General features: G+C 35.8%; 1 protein-coding gene across 2 annotated transcripts; it reads left to right on the top strand.

Annotated features, from left to right (window-relative positions):
• The first annotated feature begins 656 nt into the window (after window positions 1–656).
• On the top strand, window positions 657–16,775 carry CCDC28A (coiled-coil domain containing 28A). 2 transcript variants are annotated; one of them, XM_020287225.2, is made up of 6 exons: window positions 661–1,068; window positions 2,931–3,130; window positions 6,533–6,696; window positions 10,632–10,786; window positions 12,464–12,486; window positions 16,210–16,775. In XM_020287225.2, the coding sequence occupies exons 1-6, from the start codon at window positions 835–837 to the stop codon at window positions 16,262–16,264; spliced, it is 831 nt and encodes a 276-aa protein (XP_020142814.1). In that variant the 5' UTR covers window positions 661–834; the 3' UTR covers window positions 16,265–16,775. The 2 variants fall into 2 exon arrangements, with proteins under 2 accessions (XP_075859036.1, XP_020142814.1); XM_076002921.1 differs by lacking the exons at window positions 10,632–10,786; window positions 12,464–12,486; window positions 16,210–16,775 and adding an exon at window positions 9,305–9,924 and having other exon boundaries at window positions 657–1,068.
• Window positions 16,776–17,898: the final 1,123 nt, after the last annotated feature.

Raw genomic sequence — 17,898 nt, 5'->3', positions numbered from 1 at the left:
AAGCCATAAGACTTTGTGTTTGTCTTTGTTCGTCTGTGTTCCTCTTTGCTCTGTGTCTCTGGCAGAGATACAGTCTCTAGATACAGTTTCCTCGTTAGCAAATGCGGGAGGAGTACGTGGTGGCCCTTCAGTCCCTTCAATCTAACAGTCTATGAATCTAAAACCCACTCCCAACCTCCACACCAGGAGGGCTACCCAGACCAGGGAATGAAACATGGATTTCTTCCCTCACTTAAGACAGATTCCTCTCTCTCAACTTGTAATTCCTTCTCCAGAGGCTGTAAGTGTAGTGGATGGAGAACTGTCTTTGGCGACAGAGACACCTGAATTGATCAGCCTTTCTGGGCCTCAGATTCCTCGTTTCTAAGATGGGTATTATAACAGCCACCTCATAGAACTGTAGTGAGGTTTAAGGATAATGGATGTCTAGTGCCTGAAAAGTTGCTATCAATAGTGGTAAAATCTCATTTACAGGCTCAGCATCAGAGTCGCTGAACAGAATCACGCTTTTCACTCTACCTTGTAAGCCAAAATTGATTTAGCTGAGAAAAGTCCGTTCAGCGAATCGGAAACAATCAAGGACAGTTGCTATAGCGACAGTCTGGTTCTGCCTCCGGGTTTGCTCGAATAGCATGCTGGGAATTGTAGTGCGTGGGATCTAACAATCACCGAGGGGCGGGGCAGCTTCCGGAAAGGATACCACATTTCCTGTTCCTACCTGCACCACGACCCCTTATTGCGCCCTGAGTCATAGTGCCTAAAATGAAACACTCAGCCACAGTTCTTCCTTTCCACGCCCGCCGGAGTTATACATGAGGGCAGGACAGGGAAGCAATGAAGTGCCGAGGCCGGAGACGACAGCGACACTGGAGAAGTAGGAAGAGGCGGGGCTCCCGGCAAGGGCATGGAGGCTCCGCCTCTTTGCGTCACTTCCGTAAACAAAGGTTGCTGCGGAGGCGCGGGTCTCACGATGTGATGCGAGGTTTAGCTGCAGCTGAGGTAGTAGTTTCGGAGACTTCTGGGTCTTTGCAGGTTGAGGAAGGGGGCCCTGATCCCCTTCTTCTTCAGGTATGTAGTGGAAGCTAAGGAACCCCCTCATCTCCCCATTAGCCCTTTCCCACCACCCGCTCTGGTCACTGCTGGGTACTGGGCGGTGAAAGGTCGTCTCTTGGCAGATTGGGGAAGGTGAGGTGAAATCAAGCGGGACCCCCCCTGGTCATGCTTGGAGGCAGGACCTGGCGCTCAAAATTGTTGTGTGAATCAGTTAACTATGAGCAGTTTTCTTACGCCTTCTCTGAAATGTCCTTTGATGCTTTGGTATACAAGAAAGATTACTGCTCTTGTGACAGATGTCACCTTCCTAAACTGGAAAAGTCTGCAGCCCTGGCCCCTCAGAATATTGTAGATTTATTTGCATTACTTTACTTCCTAGACTTGTTTTTTCTTCCTTGTATCGCCAAATGTGTACTAACATCTTTAAATTTGAAGACTAGTGTGTTTATGTGTATCATAAATTTATATAGATCCTTACCTTTTTAGAGAACTGATATCCTATCGTCTCTATTCATTGGTCTTTTAAAGGTCCATTTAATTTGTGCTGCATGTTGAAAAAACTGTCAAATGACTGCTTTGTTACTAAAAATGCTTCTTAAAGGAAAAATCATTAGCCATGGTTTAAGTGAATTTACAGTTGGTATCTAGGATTACAGACTGGGCATTAGAGCCTTTCCCAGAAAGCTTTTTCTTGTTTGGAGGTATCATAGCTCCAGTCGTGATTGTCTAGGGTCAGCTTGAGCCAATTTGAGCTCAGTGGTTTAAATTCCAGTGCTAGTGGCAATGAGTCCAGACAATAGCAAAAAATCTATTTACATTAAAATTCTTAAATAATTATCTTCAGAGTGATGGCAATGAGTTTGAATCTTTTTGAATAGTCACAGCATGATTAAATTCAATACTGGAAGTATAAAAAAGGCTTAATGTGTCTAAGACAGTTTACAGTCTGATGAGGTAAATAGCTGTATAAATTTCTTAATGATACATTAAACAATGGAATTAACACTATACACAAATAAAAAAGAAATATAGAAGGATATTTTTAGATAGATGGATGTTAGGAAAATAAAGTTGGTTAATACATAAAATAAGGGGAAGGTATAGGGATAAATAGAAGGCCTTACACATATTCCACATGGAAGGGCCATTTGTAACTTAACAGTGTTAACTTTTTTGATATGGGCAAAACCAAACATACATCATAGAGATTCATGTTTCCTTGTACATGGGTAGAGAAAATATATTCAAAATAGACAAGGAAAAAAATTTGATTTTATAGAATTTTTCACTTGGTCATGGAACTAGAATCAGTATTAGACGTAGGCTGAAACTGAGTTTCTGCTTGGTGGTTGAAGTAAGGCTTCCAGTTGCTGTTTAGAATACTGGTGATAATTATATATCTGTTTGAATCTAGTTGTTTCTTCCTGAGAATACATTTTGGAAGACAGACCTAAAGTCCACCTGAAGCTTAAGTCAGGCTGGGAATATTACATGGATGATTTGTTTATTGTTTATGTATTGCTCCTCTTGTATAATATAGGCTTCTTAAGGGCAAAGAGTTTGTTTTGTTCCGTGTGGTCTCTGCAATACCCACAATATTGCCTGGCTTGTGGGAAAGAGCAAATAAATTTTTATAGGACAAATAAATGAAGAGAATGGTAAAAAAAAAAAAAATTGTCTACCAGTTTCCCAAGGGCTTCTGTGCACGTAGTAAAGTAGATTAAACTTAAGAAATCTGTATTCTCACTTCTCTTATGCCCTCTGAAATTCTTGATCCTCTTTCAGCCTGTGAAAGGAGTCTTTGAAACTCTTCCATTTTTGCATATTATAGCATATACATATTATAGCATATGTGATTGCTGTATTTCCTTATTTAGGTCTTAAGAAGCTGGCCTTGGTGCAAAAAGGATCTTAAAACAATGGAAGAACGGAAAGTGAAGAGGAGGAGTCCTAAGTCTTTTAGTGCCCACTCTACTCAGGTTGTTAATGCCAAAAAAAATGCCATTCCAGTTAGTAAAAGCACAGGGTTTTCAAATCCTGCATCACAGTCAACGTCACAGCGACCAAAGTTAAAAAGGTTAATTCTTTTCTTTCACATTTTCACAGTAAAATACTGTTAAAGTAAATCTTGAGTCAACTTCTTATAACATTTTTCTCTTGCTTTGACTTTTAAAATAATTTAGCAGCCATTATATGTGATTTAGAAAAAAACATTTATGAAAGTTATAGTGTATAGAGATTAGAAAATATGAAATGAATTATTGGTTTGAAGACCCTTACTTTGTCTTATAGTAAAATACACAGAACTAGAAAACTTGTAGACAACGTTGATGAGCTAGCCAGAAATGGGAAAAGTGATAAAAAGTCAGATAGTCTTTTTTTGTTTTACTATGATGAGTGTTTGTGCCTTGGTAGTTTTTGTTATTATTTTTTTAATATATATAATTTTAGAGATGGGATCTCTTCTGTTGCCCAAGCTTCCCTCAAACTCCTAAGCTTAAGCAATGCCCCCACCTTAGCCTCCTGATTGGCAGGGACTACAGGCATGCTCACCCATTCCCAGCTTGTAGTTTTTATTCTTAAAAGAGTGATGTCATTGTTTTGTAGAAATTATTTGTGTTTATTGTAAAGAATTGTAAGAAATTCAAAACACTAAAATTCCGCCACCAAGAAATAATCATTATTAATATTTGAAGACAAATGAACATCATTTGTTTTCAGCATACTTAAAGGAAACAAGTGACAAGTTTAAATATGTTACATATTAATATTACTGTTGCTTATATGTGAGTATTCTGTTGTATTAGCTATTTAGAAGTGAAGATTATGACTTTAGAGAAAAAAGCATTGTATAATCTCAATACTCTTTCTAATTATTAAATAAATTTACTGACATGGAAGCTCACCATGGAGAATCAGTTAAGGAAATGCTCTAGCACTCTTTAGCCATTGGGTTTACAGAAAAGAAAAAAACAAGATTGTTGCCTTGATGAGGAAATAAAAGGGACATAGACAAAGACATGAGAACATTTGGAAAAAGTATTCTAATAAGTATTAAATGATAAACAGCAAGTGTTATGAGGGTTTCCTTTGAATAAATTCTCATAGTGAGAAGGCATTTTCCTCTTGGAGGAGTTCAGTTTAGAGCCAGATCCTTTTTTTTTTTTTTTTGGGAGACAGAGTCTCACTTTCTTGATAGAGAGTGAGTGCTGTGGCTAGAGTGAGTGCCGTGGCATCAGCCTGGCTCACAGCAACCTCAATCTCCTGGACTCAGCGATCCTACTGCCTCAGCCTCCCAAGTAGCTGGGACTACAGGCATGTGCCACCATGCCCGGCTAATTTTTTGTATATGTATATTTTAGTTGGTCAATTAATTTCTTTCTATTTTTAGTAGAGATGGGGTCTCGCTCAGGCTGGTTTCGAACTCCTGACCTCGAGCAATCCACCCAGCTCGGCCTTCCAGAGTGCTAGGATTACAGGCATGAGCCACTGCGCCCTGCCTTAGAGCCAGATCTTGAAGAAGGTTATGGTTGATGGAAAAAGAAAGCCAAGAGATTTAAAGATAATTACTCCTTTCTCTAAATTTTTAATAGTAGTTTATTTGTATCATTGTCATTGCCATCTTTTTTACCTGGTAATTTTATTCTCCCATCCAAGTACTAACCAGGCCCGACCCTGCTTAGCTTCCGAGATCAGATGAGATTGGGCGAGTTCAGGGTGGTATGCCCATAGACTGGTAATTTTATTTCTATACCCTCTTCTAGATATAGGCTTCCTGATTCTGTCTCTGTCTCTGTCTCTCTGTCTGTCTCTGTCTCTGTCTCTCTCTCTCTTTTTATATATATATATATATATATATATATATATATATATATATATCTCATATTTATCTTATTCTTATTGTGGTAAGTTCTGGGAAGATGTCTTCATTCCAACATTATGTAAAAATTGAGTACTGAATATACTTACATGTCAGTATTTGTAGTATACATTGGGATATAAAGATAACACACAACTCTTCCTTCCTTTTTCCTGTTTAACCCCTACTTGTTCATCTGTCTTTTCCTTCCTTCCTTCCCTCTTTCTTTCTTTCCTTCCTTCCTTCCCTCTCCCCCCTCTTCTTTTCATTTGTTTTTCTTTCTTTTCTTCTTTTTTTTTGGAGAGACTAGGCCTTGCTATCGCCCTGGCTGATCTCAAAACCCCTGGCTTAAAGTGATCCTCCTCAGCCTCCCAAAGTGCTAGGATTATAAGCATTAGCCACTGTGCCCAGCCCCCACTTGTTCTTTAAGCCTTTATTCACCTATCACTATTAGGAAGCCTTTTCTGGGTGGCCCTAGGCCGAATGAACTGTTCTTTCTCTTTGTTTCTATGTCACAGTGTGCATAGCATCATCATTGAAGTATTTGGGAGCCTTTTATATGCTAGACATGTGTAATAAGAACTAATTTACTCTAGGGGTTCCAAAAAGGCCTTCCTGAGGAAATTTAAACTAAGGCTTGAAGGATGCGTGGGAGTTATTCTGGCAAAGATGGCAATAAGTGGAAGGATGCTAATGTAGGCAGAGGATGAGCATGTAAGAAGATAACAGAATAAATTTCTAGGAAGCTAAAGAGATTCAGAATGGCTAGAGCATAGACAAGACAGAATAGGGTGTCTTAAGGATGTTGGACTTTGTCCAGCAGGTCATGCAAAGCTACTGAAAGATTTGCATTAAGTAAATTGTATGATTTGATTTTACTTTTTCAAAATGGACTTGGCTGCCCTGTGGGGAGAGAAGGAGGATCACAGACCACACTGTATAGGCAGGGACACTGGTTGGGAAGCTGGTCAAGAGATAGGATGGTGGCAGTGGAAGAGAGAACTAGAGAGATTAGGTTTTTTATGGGTATAATCAGTAGGACTTCATGACTGCATGTGGGGGCCTTACGAAGCTGGAGGAGTCAGGGATAACAGGTTTTTAGCCTTCCATTATATGGTGATTATGAATTTAAGTGTCTTTCTTTCTCTTTAGCACTCCTGCCATAATGTTAGCTGTAGAGTAGGGAACCACTTGCTGAACTACTGATAGTTCTTGGAACAAATAGGATGAAGTTTAGAAGGGAAAAGTATAATATTTTTTACTGAGAAATGAAATGTGAAACATAGGGTAGTAAAAAGACTTAGCGGTTCTCTTTTAAGTTTTTTGCAATCCAAAGAATTAGTATATTATATAAATGTATTAATCACACTTTTTATGTGCCTTTTTATATAATCACTTTTTCTATAATCACACTAGTTATATTTTATACATTTGTTTGAGATTTTTCACAATCTGTTCTTTTGGTTTCTGGCTTGAAGTTAATGATTTTATTTGGTTTTGACTTTATTCTGATTTCCTTTTTTAAGGAAAATTCCACTTACTCCCTTAAAAAATTAAGCAAAAGTTTAACTTAGAACAGCCTAAAATATATAATTAAAGTTAATTCTATCATCTTTGCAGAGTGACAAAAGAAAAGACCAAACCACAGAGTGGAGAAGGAAAAGGTGCTCAATCAACTCCAATTCAGCACTCTTTCCTCACTGACGTCTCAGATGTTCAGGAGATGGAGAGAGGGCTTCTAAGTCTTTTGAATGATTTCCATTCTGGAAAACTTCAAGCATTTGGTGAGTGAGACATTTTTCTCTAAGATGTTTGCATCCTATTTTCTGTATTTCTTTTCACCTGTATTATTCTATATTTCTTCCTTTTTCAAGTGTCATTTTCTTTTATAAAAATAAAAGAGCATAAAATACAGTCATCCTAGATTTTATTTTGTAATGGAATATAATTTGCATTTTAAAACTTCTGGGGAAAATTTATTTTAAAAAGGGAAGGTTAGTTGAAATGTTAAAGTAGGATTGCTATTATATTAAATAGAATAAGTATCTTGAAAGTTTAATAAATGAAAGGGACATTCTTTGTCATATTTCAAAATATTTTAGACTTCGTGTCTTAGTTTGGAAAAGTGTCAAGATCACTTCCTTTTACCCTTTTAACCTTAAACTTGTTTCTTGCCCAAGATTCCTGATTTAAAGTCAAGAATTAAAAGAATATGTTTTTCTTGTTCTCTCATGAAGATATAAGCATAGTTAACTGATTATCCCAATAAAAATTTTGAATAGTTATTTTTGATATTCAGAGTTCACAATGGATATTGTCAGAGTTTTCATGTACTGTCTGCAACTTACTTTATAAGCTTTTTCTAATGATAAAATTATTTCCAAGTGTTGTAAAGCAATTTAAAGATTATTGAATATGCACATGTAGAATCTTATACAAATGTATAAATGTCATCAATGTACATATTGATTTTTTTAAGTATTGTCTTTCCCTTCCCTATGTTTTTGTTGCTTGACTTCCATATTCTTTTCCTGTTACTTCCACTACCTAACCCTCTGTTGTGTCCACCTCCCCTCATCCCAGCCACTTAAAACATGTTAACAATTAAGAATATATCTTCTCATATTTTTCTCCAGATTATAATACAACTATATGTGTGTGTGTGTGTGTGTGTGTATTAAGTATATATACACACACATAAAGACACATAAACTTTTGTTTTCATTGTTTCACACAAATGGTATTTTATATATATTTTTCTGTGTCTTGCTTTCCTCCTTTAAACAATATCTGATGGAAATCTCTCTAAGTCATTTAGTATAGCTCTAATTCATTCTTTTTTAATGGCTACATAATATTCCAAGTTATAAATATACTTTATTCAACCAATGCCCATTGAAGGGCATTACTTTGTTTCTAGTTTTGAGCCACTAAATACAATGGTGTAGTACTGTGGTCTGCAACACTCCTGGCTGTGGACCAGACCCATACGGTTTGTGGCCTGTTAGCAACTGGACCGCCCAGCAGGAAGTAAGCAGCAAGGCGAGGGAGCGAAGCTTCACCTGTATTCACATCTGCTCCCCATCGCACTCACCACCGCCTGAGCTCTGCCCCCTGTCAGATTAGTGGCGGCATTAGATTCTTATAGGAGCGTGAGACTACTGTAAACTGTGCGTGCGAGGGATCTAGGTTGTGCTCCTTATGAGAATCTAATGACTGATGATCTGAAGTGGAGCTGAGGCGGTGATGCTAGTGCCAGGGAGTGGCTGCAAATACCAATTATCATTAGCAGACAGGTGTGGCTGCACAATAAATGTAATGCGCTTGAATCATCTCCAAACTATCACCCTGGCCCCTTTCTCCCACCTCCCTGGGTCCATGGAAAAATTGTCTTCCATGAAACCAGTCCCTGGTGCCAAAAAGGTTGGCGACCACTGGTGTAGTAAAAACATCTTTTTACTCATACACTTATGCTGGTGCTTTTATTTCTTTGGGATAGATTCTCTTGAATGGGATTGCTGGGTCAAGGTATATATGCAAATTTAATTTTAGCAAAAGTATCCATATTGCTTTCCAAAAAAACTACTGCCCTTCTATGTTCCGTCAGTAATTTATGAAAGAACCCTTTTCCCTAAATTCCCACCAGTAGTAGGTATTATCAGTCTTTTACTTTTTGTCAGTCTGTTGGTATAAAGTGAGATTTCTTTTATTACTATTAAGTTTGAATATCCGTGTGTGTTTAGTAAGTAGTTGGATTGCTCTGTTTAAGATTGTTACCCAGTTTTCTATTTGGTTATTTATCCTTTTGTTGTTGTTGTCAATTGCTAAGAGTCCTTTGTATGTTTTAGATACTAACCCTCTGATCTCTAGTATTGACTTATTTATACTAAATTTATTAACTATGGACTTTGTTTATGGTATATTTAACCCTGTAACAATTTAAAGTTTTTGTATATTGAAATATGTCTATTATAGTTTCTGGGTTTCCAGTTTGGGTTATACTATTATTTGAAAGGAAGACATTAAAAGCACATTATTTATTTTGCATTGTTTTATTAGGCCCCTACCTCCTTGTTTTAGCCCATCCCTGTAAAGTGGTCTCTTCAGAATGCTTTCACTTCCCCTCTCCTCCCCTCTTCTCCCTGCCCTTGAGATAAAATCTCCCTACCACTTTTACCTCTTTGCTTTCTCACAGCATCCTCCCTGTCCCTACTCTATGGTGACTTTGTGTTTTTGGACTGAAGTCTTACCTGTGTCAGTTACTTGACTGATTGCTCTCTATAAGTGTTGCAGATGAGAATTCCATTGCCAGTCAGATTCTTTCCTACTAGGTAATTTATTTATTTATTTTGTCTTGAAGCTTAAAAACATTTTTTTTTCTTTTTTCTTTAGAGGTTAGGCGTTTACCAGGAAGATATGCTTAGGACTGCGTCTTTTCTCTTCAGTCCTGCTTGGGAATCATATCTGCTGACTCATCTTTCCTCTCATGGAACGTATTTTCTATTGTTTATTATTTCTCCTCCATCTATTCTTTTTTATCCTCTAGAGCTTCTATTGTTCTCATGTTAGGTCACCTAGATCCCTCCTCTTATTCTCATCTCTTCCCTTGTGATTTCTGCCTCTTTTCATTTTTACTGTATCTCTGTCTGTCCCCATTCACGTGCACACACATACACACGCCTCGAGGTATTTCTGTTTCTTCCACTTGTCCTAGGTTACTAATTATGGAAAATATCATTAAAATAGAGGAAATGTGATGTATTTTACTAGGGAGAAAGGATGATTTTGAGCTTCAGTATTAGTATTGCTTAACATAATGTAGTATAGTCGATTTATGAAGATGTTATCCAGCAGGCTAGAGGAAACTACTATAATTCACATTAATTCATATTGATTTAAGATATATACTTCAGCTTTAGCTGAGGTGTGGTATAATTTTGTAGTACCTTAGGAAAAACTGAAAGTTTTTTTTTTTTTTATAGTATCAAGGGGTTGTAGGGTCTACACTTAAATTGGATGAAAATATAGTATGTTATATATATATATATATATATATATATATATATATATATATATATATATGAGTTAGTTGTTCTGGGAAGATAATGTTACTTCAGCGACTCTACTCAGTAAATAACATGATACCCCTTAGCAGTGAAGTTTTATTTGCACTACTATATATACCATCAAAAATATTACATTGTGTTGCTCATGCTTCATAACATTTTCATGCTTCACAAATATCTTCATTTATATTTCTTAAAGAACAAATGCATAATTGGTTGGCAAAATGATTCATGGTTGAAGTTCTTACAGAGCTCTTAATTTCACTCAGGTTATTATAAAATGTTGGGTCACTCAGTTCAAATGCCAGTTTGTCAAGTTGGACATGATTAGATGATGCTATTGTTATATGTTTAATATTACTATTGAAGAAAATATATTTTCTCTACTTAAGGGATAATTTTGCTTTTTTAAAAATATCTTTCCTATGTGATTTTTATTAAGTACCTAAGGTCATTTTTAGGTTGGTCATTTTGCTTTCCTGGTCAGAAATTTGATTTGTTATTATACACAGAAAATACAATCAGTAGTGATCTATTTATAAAAGAAAGACAACTGATTTCTTTTAGAGCACCTAGAGTTTAAAAGTTTTCCCTCAAGTCTGTTGGTTTGAAATGTCCTAATCTCTTTATTAATGTTCTGGTATGTTCCCCAGGAAATGAATGTTCCATTGAACAGATGGAACATGTTCGGGGAATGCAGGAGAAATTAGCTCGTTTGAATTTGGAGCTCTATGGGGAGTTAGAGGAACTTCCGGAGGATAAAAGAAAAGCAGCCAGTGACTCCAATCTGGATAGGCTTCTGTCTGATGTAAGTATAGTTCTTTTTCTTTGTTCTTAAAAATAAAAATATATTGCAAAAAAAAAATTCATCTTTTTAACCATTTTAAAGTATACATACTTTGGCAATTTTTCATATATTCACAGTGTTGTGCAGACATTACCACTGTCAAATTCTGGAACATTTTTATTACCCCAAAAGGAAACCCCATACCTCTCAATTCCCCTTCACCCAGCAACCTCTAATCTACTTTATACATTTATGGATTTGCCCATTTGGACATTTCATATAAATGGAATTATATAATATGTAGCCTAAGTGGATTCTTTCACTTAGTTTAGTGTTTTCAAGTTTTATCCACTTTGTAAAAACTACTCTTTTTATAAAGTAATATATTGCTGGGAAATTATAATTTACATCTAAGCATGTATTCTCAGAATACAGATACTGGCAAATGTAAAAGTGAAACATTTGCTTCTGTACACGTATAATAAGATCTTAAGATACAGAAGATAGTAGTCAAAAGACCTTTTCCTGGCATAATTAGTATATTTGTGTTATTTACTTGGGTGGTGGTGACTTTTTTTAAAATACAGAACTGTGTTTGGTGTATAGTAATTTGGTTTGGTTTATAGTAATTTAGCACATTGCCGTGCTATTACTTTGCTAGGGCTGCCATAACAAAGTACCACTGATTGGATGGCTTTAACAACAGAAATTTCTTTTCTCAAAATTCTGGAGGTTAAAATCGAGATGAAAGTGTGTGTAGGGTTAGTTTCTTCTGAGGCCTCTCTTCTTGGTTTGTAGGTGGCCATCATCATGTTCACATGGCATCTCCCTCTGTGCACGACTGTGTCCAAATTTCCTCCTCTTATAACGGTACCAGTTGCATTGGATCAGGGTTTACCCTAAGAACCTCATTTTGACTTAATTACCTCTTGAAAGACCTTATATCCAAAGACACTCACATTCTAAGATAATGGGATGTGAAATTTTTTTTATAATCCATAAAGGTTTTAAAGATTTTGTTCACTAAAATGGCAACTTTTTTCTTTTAAAAACTGTTATTAGTGGCTGGGCATGGTGGCTCGCTCATGCTTGTAATCCCAGCATTATGGGAAGCTGAGGTGGGAAGATCCCTCGAGGCCAGGAGTTTGAGACCAGCCTGGGTAACACAGTGAGATCCCTGTCCCATCTCTACAAAAATTTTTAAAAAAAATATCTGGGCCTGATGGCATGTGCCTATGGTCCCAGCTACTCAGGAGGATGAGGCAAGAGGGTTGCTTGAACCCAGGATTTTGAGGTTACAGTGAGTTATGATCGGGCTGTTGCATTCTAGCTTGGATGATAGAGCAAGACCCTGTCTTTAAAAAAAAAAAAAAAAGAAAAAAAAATTGCTATTGGAGGTGATTGTAATTATAGCATAGCTTTAGGAATACTTACAAAACTCCAGTTTTTATGTTTTTATCATATGATTTCATTCTTTCCTCATATTCTTGTTTCATAAATGTTAAAGCTACTTTATAATTATCTTACAAAAAGAAATTTCCCAGCCTGAAAATTTTTTGAAAGTTTTTTCTTTAATATTTTTCCTTTTCATTTAAAGAAAGCTTATATGAAAAATAATTTATTTTAAAACATATAGTTAACAACTATTTATATTTATCTTACAAAAATTAAAATTAAATTTGTTTCTTTGTGTTACAGTTAGAAGAATTGAATACTTCCATGTATCCTTTGTCTACTATCAGCGGTGAAATGTTTACAACTTATAATTTCTGGTGAATAGTCTCAATCAGTTTTAGAAACATGTATTATTCAGATATAGAGAACAAAGACATGTAGTAATATTTACTGGGGCCATCACTCTTATTTGGTTTCCAAATAGAATTTTCTCATTGTTTTGTATGCTGAAATTTTGTTTCTTTCTGGTTTGTTCTGCTTTGCTTTGTATTGTTTTTGAGTTTTTAAAGCAAATTTATTGTTTTTAATCATGAGAATTGAGGACTAAGCTAGTTGCTATATAAATTATAGCATTTTGGGGCTATAGGATTTTGAGGCTCACTGGCAGTCAGATATCCAGAAATAATATACTATACTTAATATCATCATATAGAATATTTTAAATGCATAAAATTGAAAATTAAACATCATTTAAATGCAGCCTTTAAGGGTAGCTTGTGAAATGACATTTCATAAGTAAGTGTCTTTAGTATATTATAGGATTAGCATAAAGAAAATTATCATGGCACATGTAGAATATTCAGGTTTTTCCATTTCAATTTAGAGCAATTATTTCAGTAACTTTTCAAAATGTACTTTTGAACATAATTATAGGCATAATGGTGAGGTACATAAGAACAATAAGAAATGATCTTGCCTATCAAATAATTTGAGAGGTAAGACATCCTCTTTTAGCAAGTTATTAAGATAGAAAGGGTACTGGTTATGAAGAGTCTAGAGATCGAATTTTTGATACTTGGTTCCACATTTTGATAATGTAATGTTGAGAAAATTGTTTAACATTCCAGAGTGTCCTCTATAATATAGGGTAATTGCTACCTGTAATGATGTGAATGTGAAATTTTCCAAATTATTATATGTAGACTACATATATAAATTACTATCATTGCTATAACATATGCATACTGTTATTAATTGATGAATTGTGCAGTAATAACAATTAAGAAATAGGGAGATTTCTTAATAATAATCAAGAAATACCTCATACATAAATCCAGTAATAGCAATTAGCAGCTAATCTTTATGAATAGTTACTATTTGCCAAGTATTGTGTGAAGGGTTTTACAAGGCATTATCTCATGTGATCCTACCCCTCAAAGTAGATGGTGTTATGCCTCCCATTTTGCAGATGAAGAAAATATTTTGAGAAGCCACATAAACTGGGGAGAGATTAATGTAAGATATTATTATCAAGAAAGACTTAAAAGAATAGGGTAAAATTTGAGTTAATCAAGGGATTTTTCCTAAAAGTCGTTCCTGGTTCTTTGTTCTTTTTATTATATTTTTTCAATGCTTTATATACTAAGCTTTATAGTCTTTCTATGCTATGACACATAAGGATCTATCCTCTTACCTAAGTTTTGTCAAACATTCAGACTTAATTGTTTCACCGCTTTCCATGATTCAACCTGTGGTGGAATTTATCTACCACAAACAAAGCAACATGGTACCCTGTATAATCAAAGAGCATAGGCTTTGGAATGCTTGGTTTTAAATCTTGGTAAGCAACTGTGTAACCTTGAACAAAGTCTGGCAAGTCTAGTTTCCTCATCTTTATTAAATGTTATCTCCACACTTTACCCTCCTAATTTCCCTCTCTGTCATTATTGCCTCTGTTATTTCAGTCTCCAAGATTATATACAAATTCCTCCTATGACCATGGCAGACCTCGCTAATCAGTCATGGCACTTTGTGCCATTGAGGCTGGATATGGACATGAAATCCATTTGCCATCTCTTTATATTACAGTTGTCTGGCATCATCAATTCTGCTTTTATTCTTCCTTCATTCTCTAAATGATAAAACAGGCCCTTGTCATCTGATTTCATATTTTTCAATTTCCTGTTCCAACTCTAGAACTACACTGTTCAATGTGGTAGCCATTAGCCACATGGCTATTGAGCACATGAAATGTGGCTAATTTGAATTGAAATGTGCTATGAGTGTAATATACATACCTGATTTCAAAGACTTAGCATTAAAAAAAGAATGTAAAAAAATCTCAATTTTTATAATGATTACATGTTGAAATGATTTTTTTCAAAATATTGGGTTAAGTATATATTGTTAAAATTAGTTTCACCTCTTTTTCCTTTTTAATGTGGCTACCAGAAATTTAAAAATTCTGTCTGTGGGTTGCATTATATTTCTGTTAGTATTGCTCCAGACTTTAGATAAGTGCTAAAAAATGAATCTCCCTAAAACATCACTTTCTTCTTGCCATTCCTATTTCTTACCAATTTTTGGAACTATGTCAAACCTTTTAAAGGTTCTCACAACCTATACATCTTGTTACAGTTTTTATTATTTTTCATTCCCACCAGGCTGGTTTTCTGGATGTCCAAAAACACTTCATGTTCATTCTTGCCTTAATGCCTTTGTTCAGGTTCTACTTCCTACCTAGAGTTGCTCTGACTTCCCTATTCTTCTTATCAAATTACACTCAAACTGACCATTTCCATAAAGCTTTCTGTTTGTACCTCAGGCTAGATCTGTTGATTTTTACATATGTTAAATTTCAGCTTTCCACCTGGATGAGAATGTCTTTGATGGCTCTGCTTATGTTTGTACATTTTTGCAGCCTCTGCCATACATGTATTGCTAGCATTTAGTCAGCTTCAGTGTATTCATATCATCGTTTGAATTGGATCTTGAAAAGTAGGTAACAGGTAGATAAATATATGTGGAAGAGGAAAATGAAAGGCAGTGATGGAAGGGAAGGAAGAGAATAATATATGCAGGATTTCCATCCTATTTTCATTCATTTTGAGGAATAAATAAGAGGATTATAGAAAAGATTTTAGAGCTGTAATGATTTTATTTTATTTTTGGACTTTTATGAAGAATTGTTTTCCCAAAGATGATAAGGTGGTATATTCTCAAATGATTTCTTTTAATCCATTGTCTTTTCATATTTGTCTCTGATCAGCTCCTTACCATGAGAGTGATATATGATGCATTGAAAATAATTCTGTGCTCTCTTGGAAACTGGAACATAGTCTGGATTCAGTGATAAAAAAAAAAAAAGTCTTCAAATTCTAGTAGGCAGTATAATTCAGTACATTTAAAAATAGTCTTCCCACAGCTAAGTGTTTCAAGCAACACAGGAGCTTTCCCTTTAAACATATTTCTTTCTTTCTTTCTTTTTTAATACCTCTGTCTCTTGACTCCTGAGTATAATTTTCAGAAGTTTAAAAGAAGTACTCCTGGCTGGGCATGGTGGCTCATGCCTGTAATCCCAGCATTTTGGGAGGCCAAGGTAGAAGGATCTCTTGAGGCCAGGAGTTTGAGACCAGCCTGAGCACAGCATAGTGAGATCCTGTCTCTACAAAAAATTTAAAAATTAGCTGGCGTGGTGGTACTTGAGCCCAGGAGTTTGAGGTTACAGTGAGCTATGGTCCTGCCACTACACACTCTAGCCTGGGGTGACAGAGCAAGAGGAAGGAAGGGAGGGAGAGAAGGGAGGAAAGGAGGGAGGGAAGGAAGGGAGGGGGGGAGGGAAGGAAGGAAGGAAGGAAGGAAGGAAGGGAGGGAGGGAGGGAAGGAGGGAGGGAAGGAAGGAAGGAAGGAAGGAAGGAAGGAAGGAAGGAAGGAAGGAAGGAAGGAAGGAAGGAAGGAAGGAAGGAAATTAAAAAAAAAAAAAGGAAAAGTACCCCTTATAGAATGGAAAAAAAATTTCTTTTGAAAATTTTCTTAACTGGTGAATCCAGACAAAAACTTCATTTGGCAGATGCACAAGATGTTCCAAATACTTCTGCTAGCTAAAATGAAATACAGTTTGCCTTCTTGTGAATTGAAGAGAAGCAGCAGTCTTTACTTTTCCAGCCAAATCCAGTAGTAGAATCATTCACAATAAGGAATTAAAGAATTAAAATGCAACTGCAATGATTGTTTTCACATCCCGCTTTTAGTAAATTTGACTTGCTGTAATTCACCATAACTGCAGGCCTGGGTCTTGTTGAAGGCTTAATCAGGAAATGTGGGGCAGAGGTTGTGCTGCTATGCTTTATATTTTGTTGCCTTATGGGGTTATACTTGAAATGCATTGTGCTAATGTTCCTGATAGGGCTGAAGGATTCGTCCTTCCTGAGCTCGCCACATTTATTCCAGTGTTGATCATAAGTTGGTGATGCACAGGCTTTTTGTGGCAGTCCAGCTTCAGTTTACGTTAGACAATCGGTACACACGCTGCTGTGTTTTCCAATGGCCAGTGATAACAAAAGGTTAAATATGTATTTGTGAGATTTGCTATTTTTAATAAAGTGATTATTTTAAATTAGTCTCTGTCTGTTTTGAAGAAATCATATACTATTCAATCTGGGAATACAGATTCAATCATCAAAAGTAAACTGTTTATAAAATTTGAGGTTCTGTAACTTCCTTGCAATTCTGTGCCTTGTGCCCATTTAAAGACTGGTGTGATGAAAGAGCATAAGCTTTAACATTACTTAGACCTTGATTTGAATCCCTAGCGTTGTGTTATGTACATTTACCCAGGTTGAGTTTAATTTTTGTTTTTAACCTAGAAAATGAGGTTAATAACCAACTTGGTGTAGTGGTTTTATGAGGAGTAAGTGAAAAAGCACAAATGAGATGCTTAGCACAACAGCTGACACCAGTGATGCCCAGCAAACTTCAGCTTCATCACCTTTTAAAACCAGCTTTATTGAGGCCAGGCAATGTGGCTCACACCAGTAATTTTACCACTTTGGGAGGCTGCAGTGAGCTGTGATAATGCCACTGCACTCTAGCCTGGGTGACAGAATGAGACCCTGTCTCTTAAAAAAAAAAAGCTTTATTGAAATAATTCATGTCATAAAATTTATTCTTTTAAAATATACAATTCAGTGGCTTTTAGTAGATTCATAGTATGCCCATCACTGTGATCTAATAATTCTAGAACAGTTTCATCATCCCCAAAAGAATCCCATTAGTAGTCACTCCTCATTCCCCAAACCCCTCAAGCCTTTGGCAACCATAATCTACTTTCCATCTCTATGGATTTTCTAATCTAGACATTTTATGTAAATGGACCCATACAGTATGTGGCATTTTGTAACTACTTTTTATTTAGCATAATGTTTTCAAAGTTTCAAGATTCATCTGTGTTGTTGCACGTATTAGTACTTCATTTGTTTTTGTGGCTGAATCATATTCCATTGTATGGATATACCACATTTTGGTTATCTATTTATAGCTCAGTTACCTGTACCTTGCAGAAGATGCCCATTCTTTTGCCTCATTGTTTTCAGGTCCCAGAAATAAATACCTAATTGGGGGAGGAGGAGGGTCACATTGAATAATATTTTAAAGATCTTGATTTTAGTAATTTTTGGCATTCTGAATTAAAAGTATTTTTATCAGTTTGTCTTTTTAATATACTGTTTTTAAAAATTACA

This window comes from Microcebus murinus, chromosome 5 (assembly GCF_040939455.1).
Source record: "Microcebus murinus isolate Inina chromosome 5, M.murinus_Inina_mat1.0, whole genome shotgun sequence".
Lineage (NCBI taxonomy): Eukaryota > Metazoa > Chordata > Mammalia > Primates > Cheirogaleidae > Microcebus > Microcebus murinus.
This window is presented reverse-complemented; position numbering and strand designations above follow the sequence as displayed.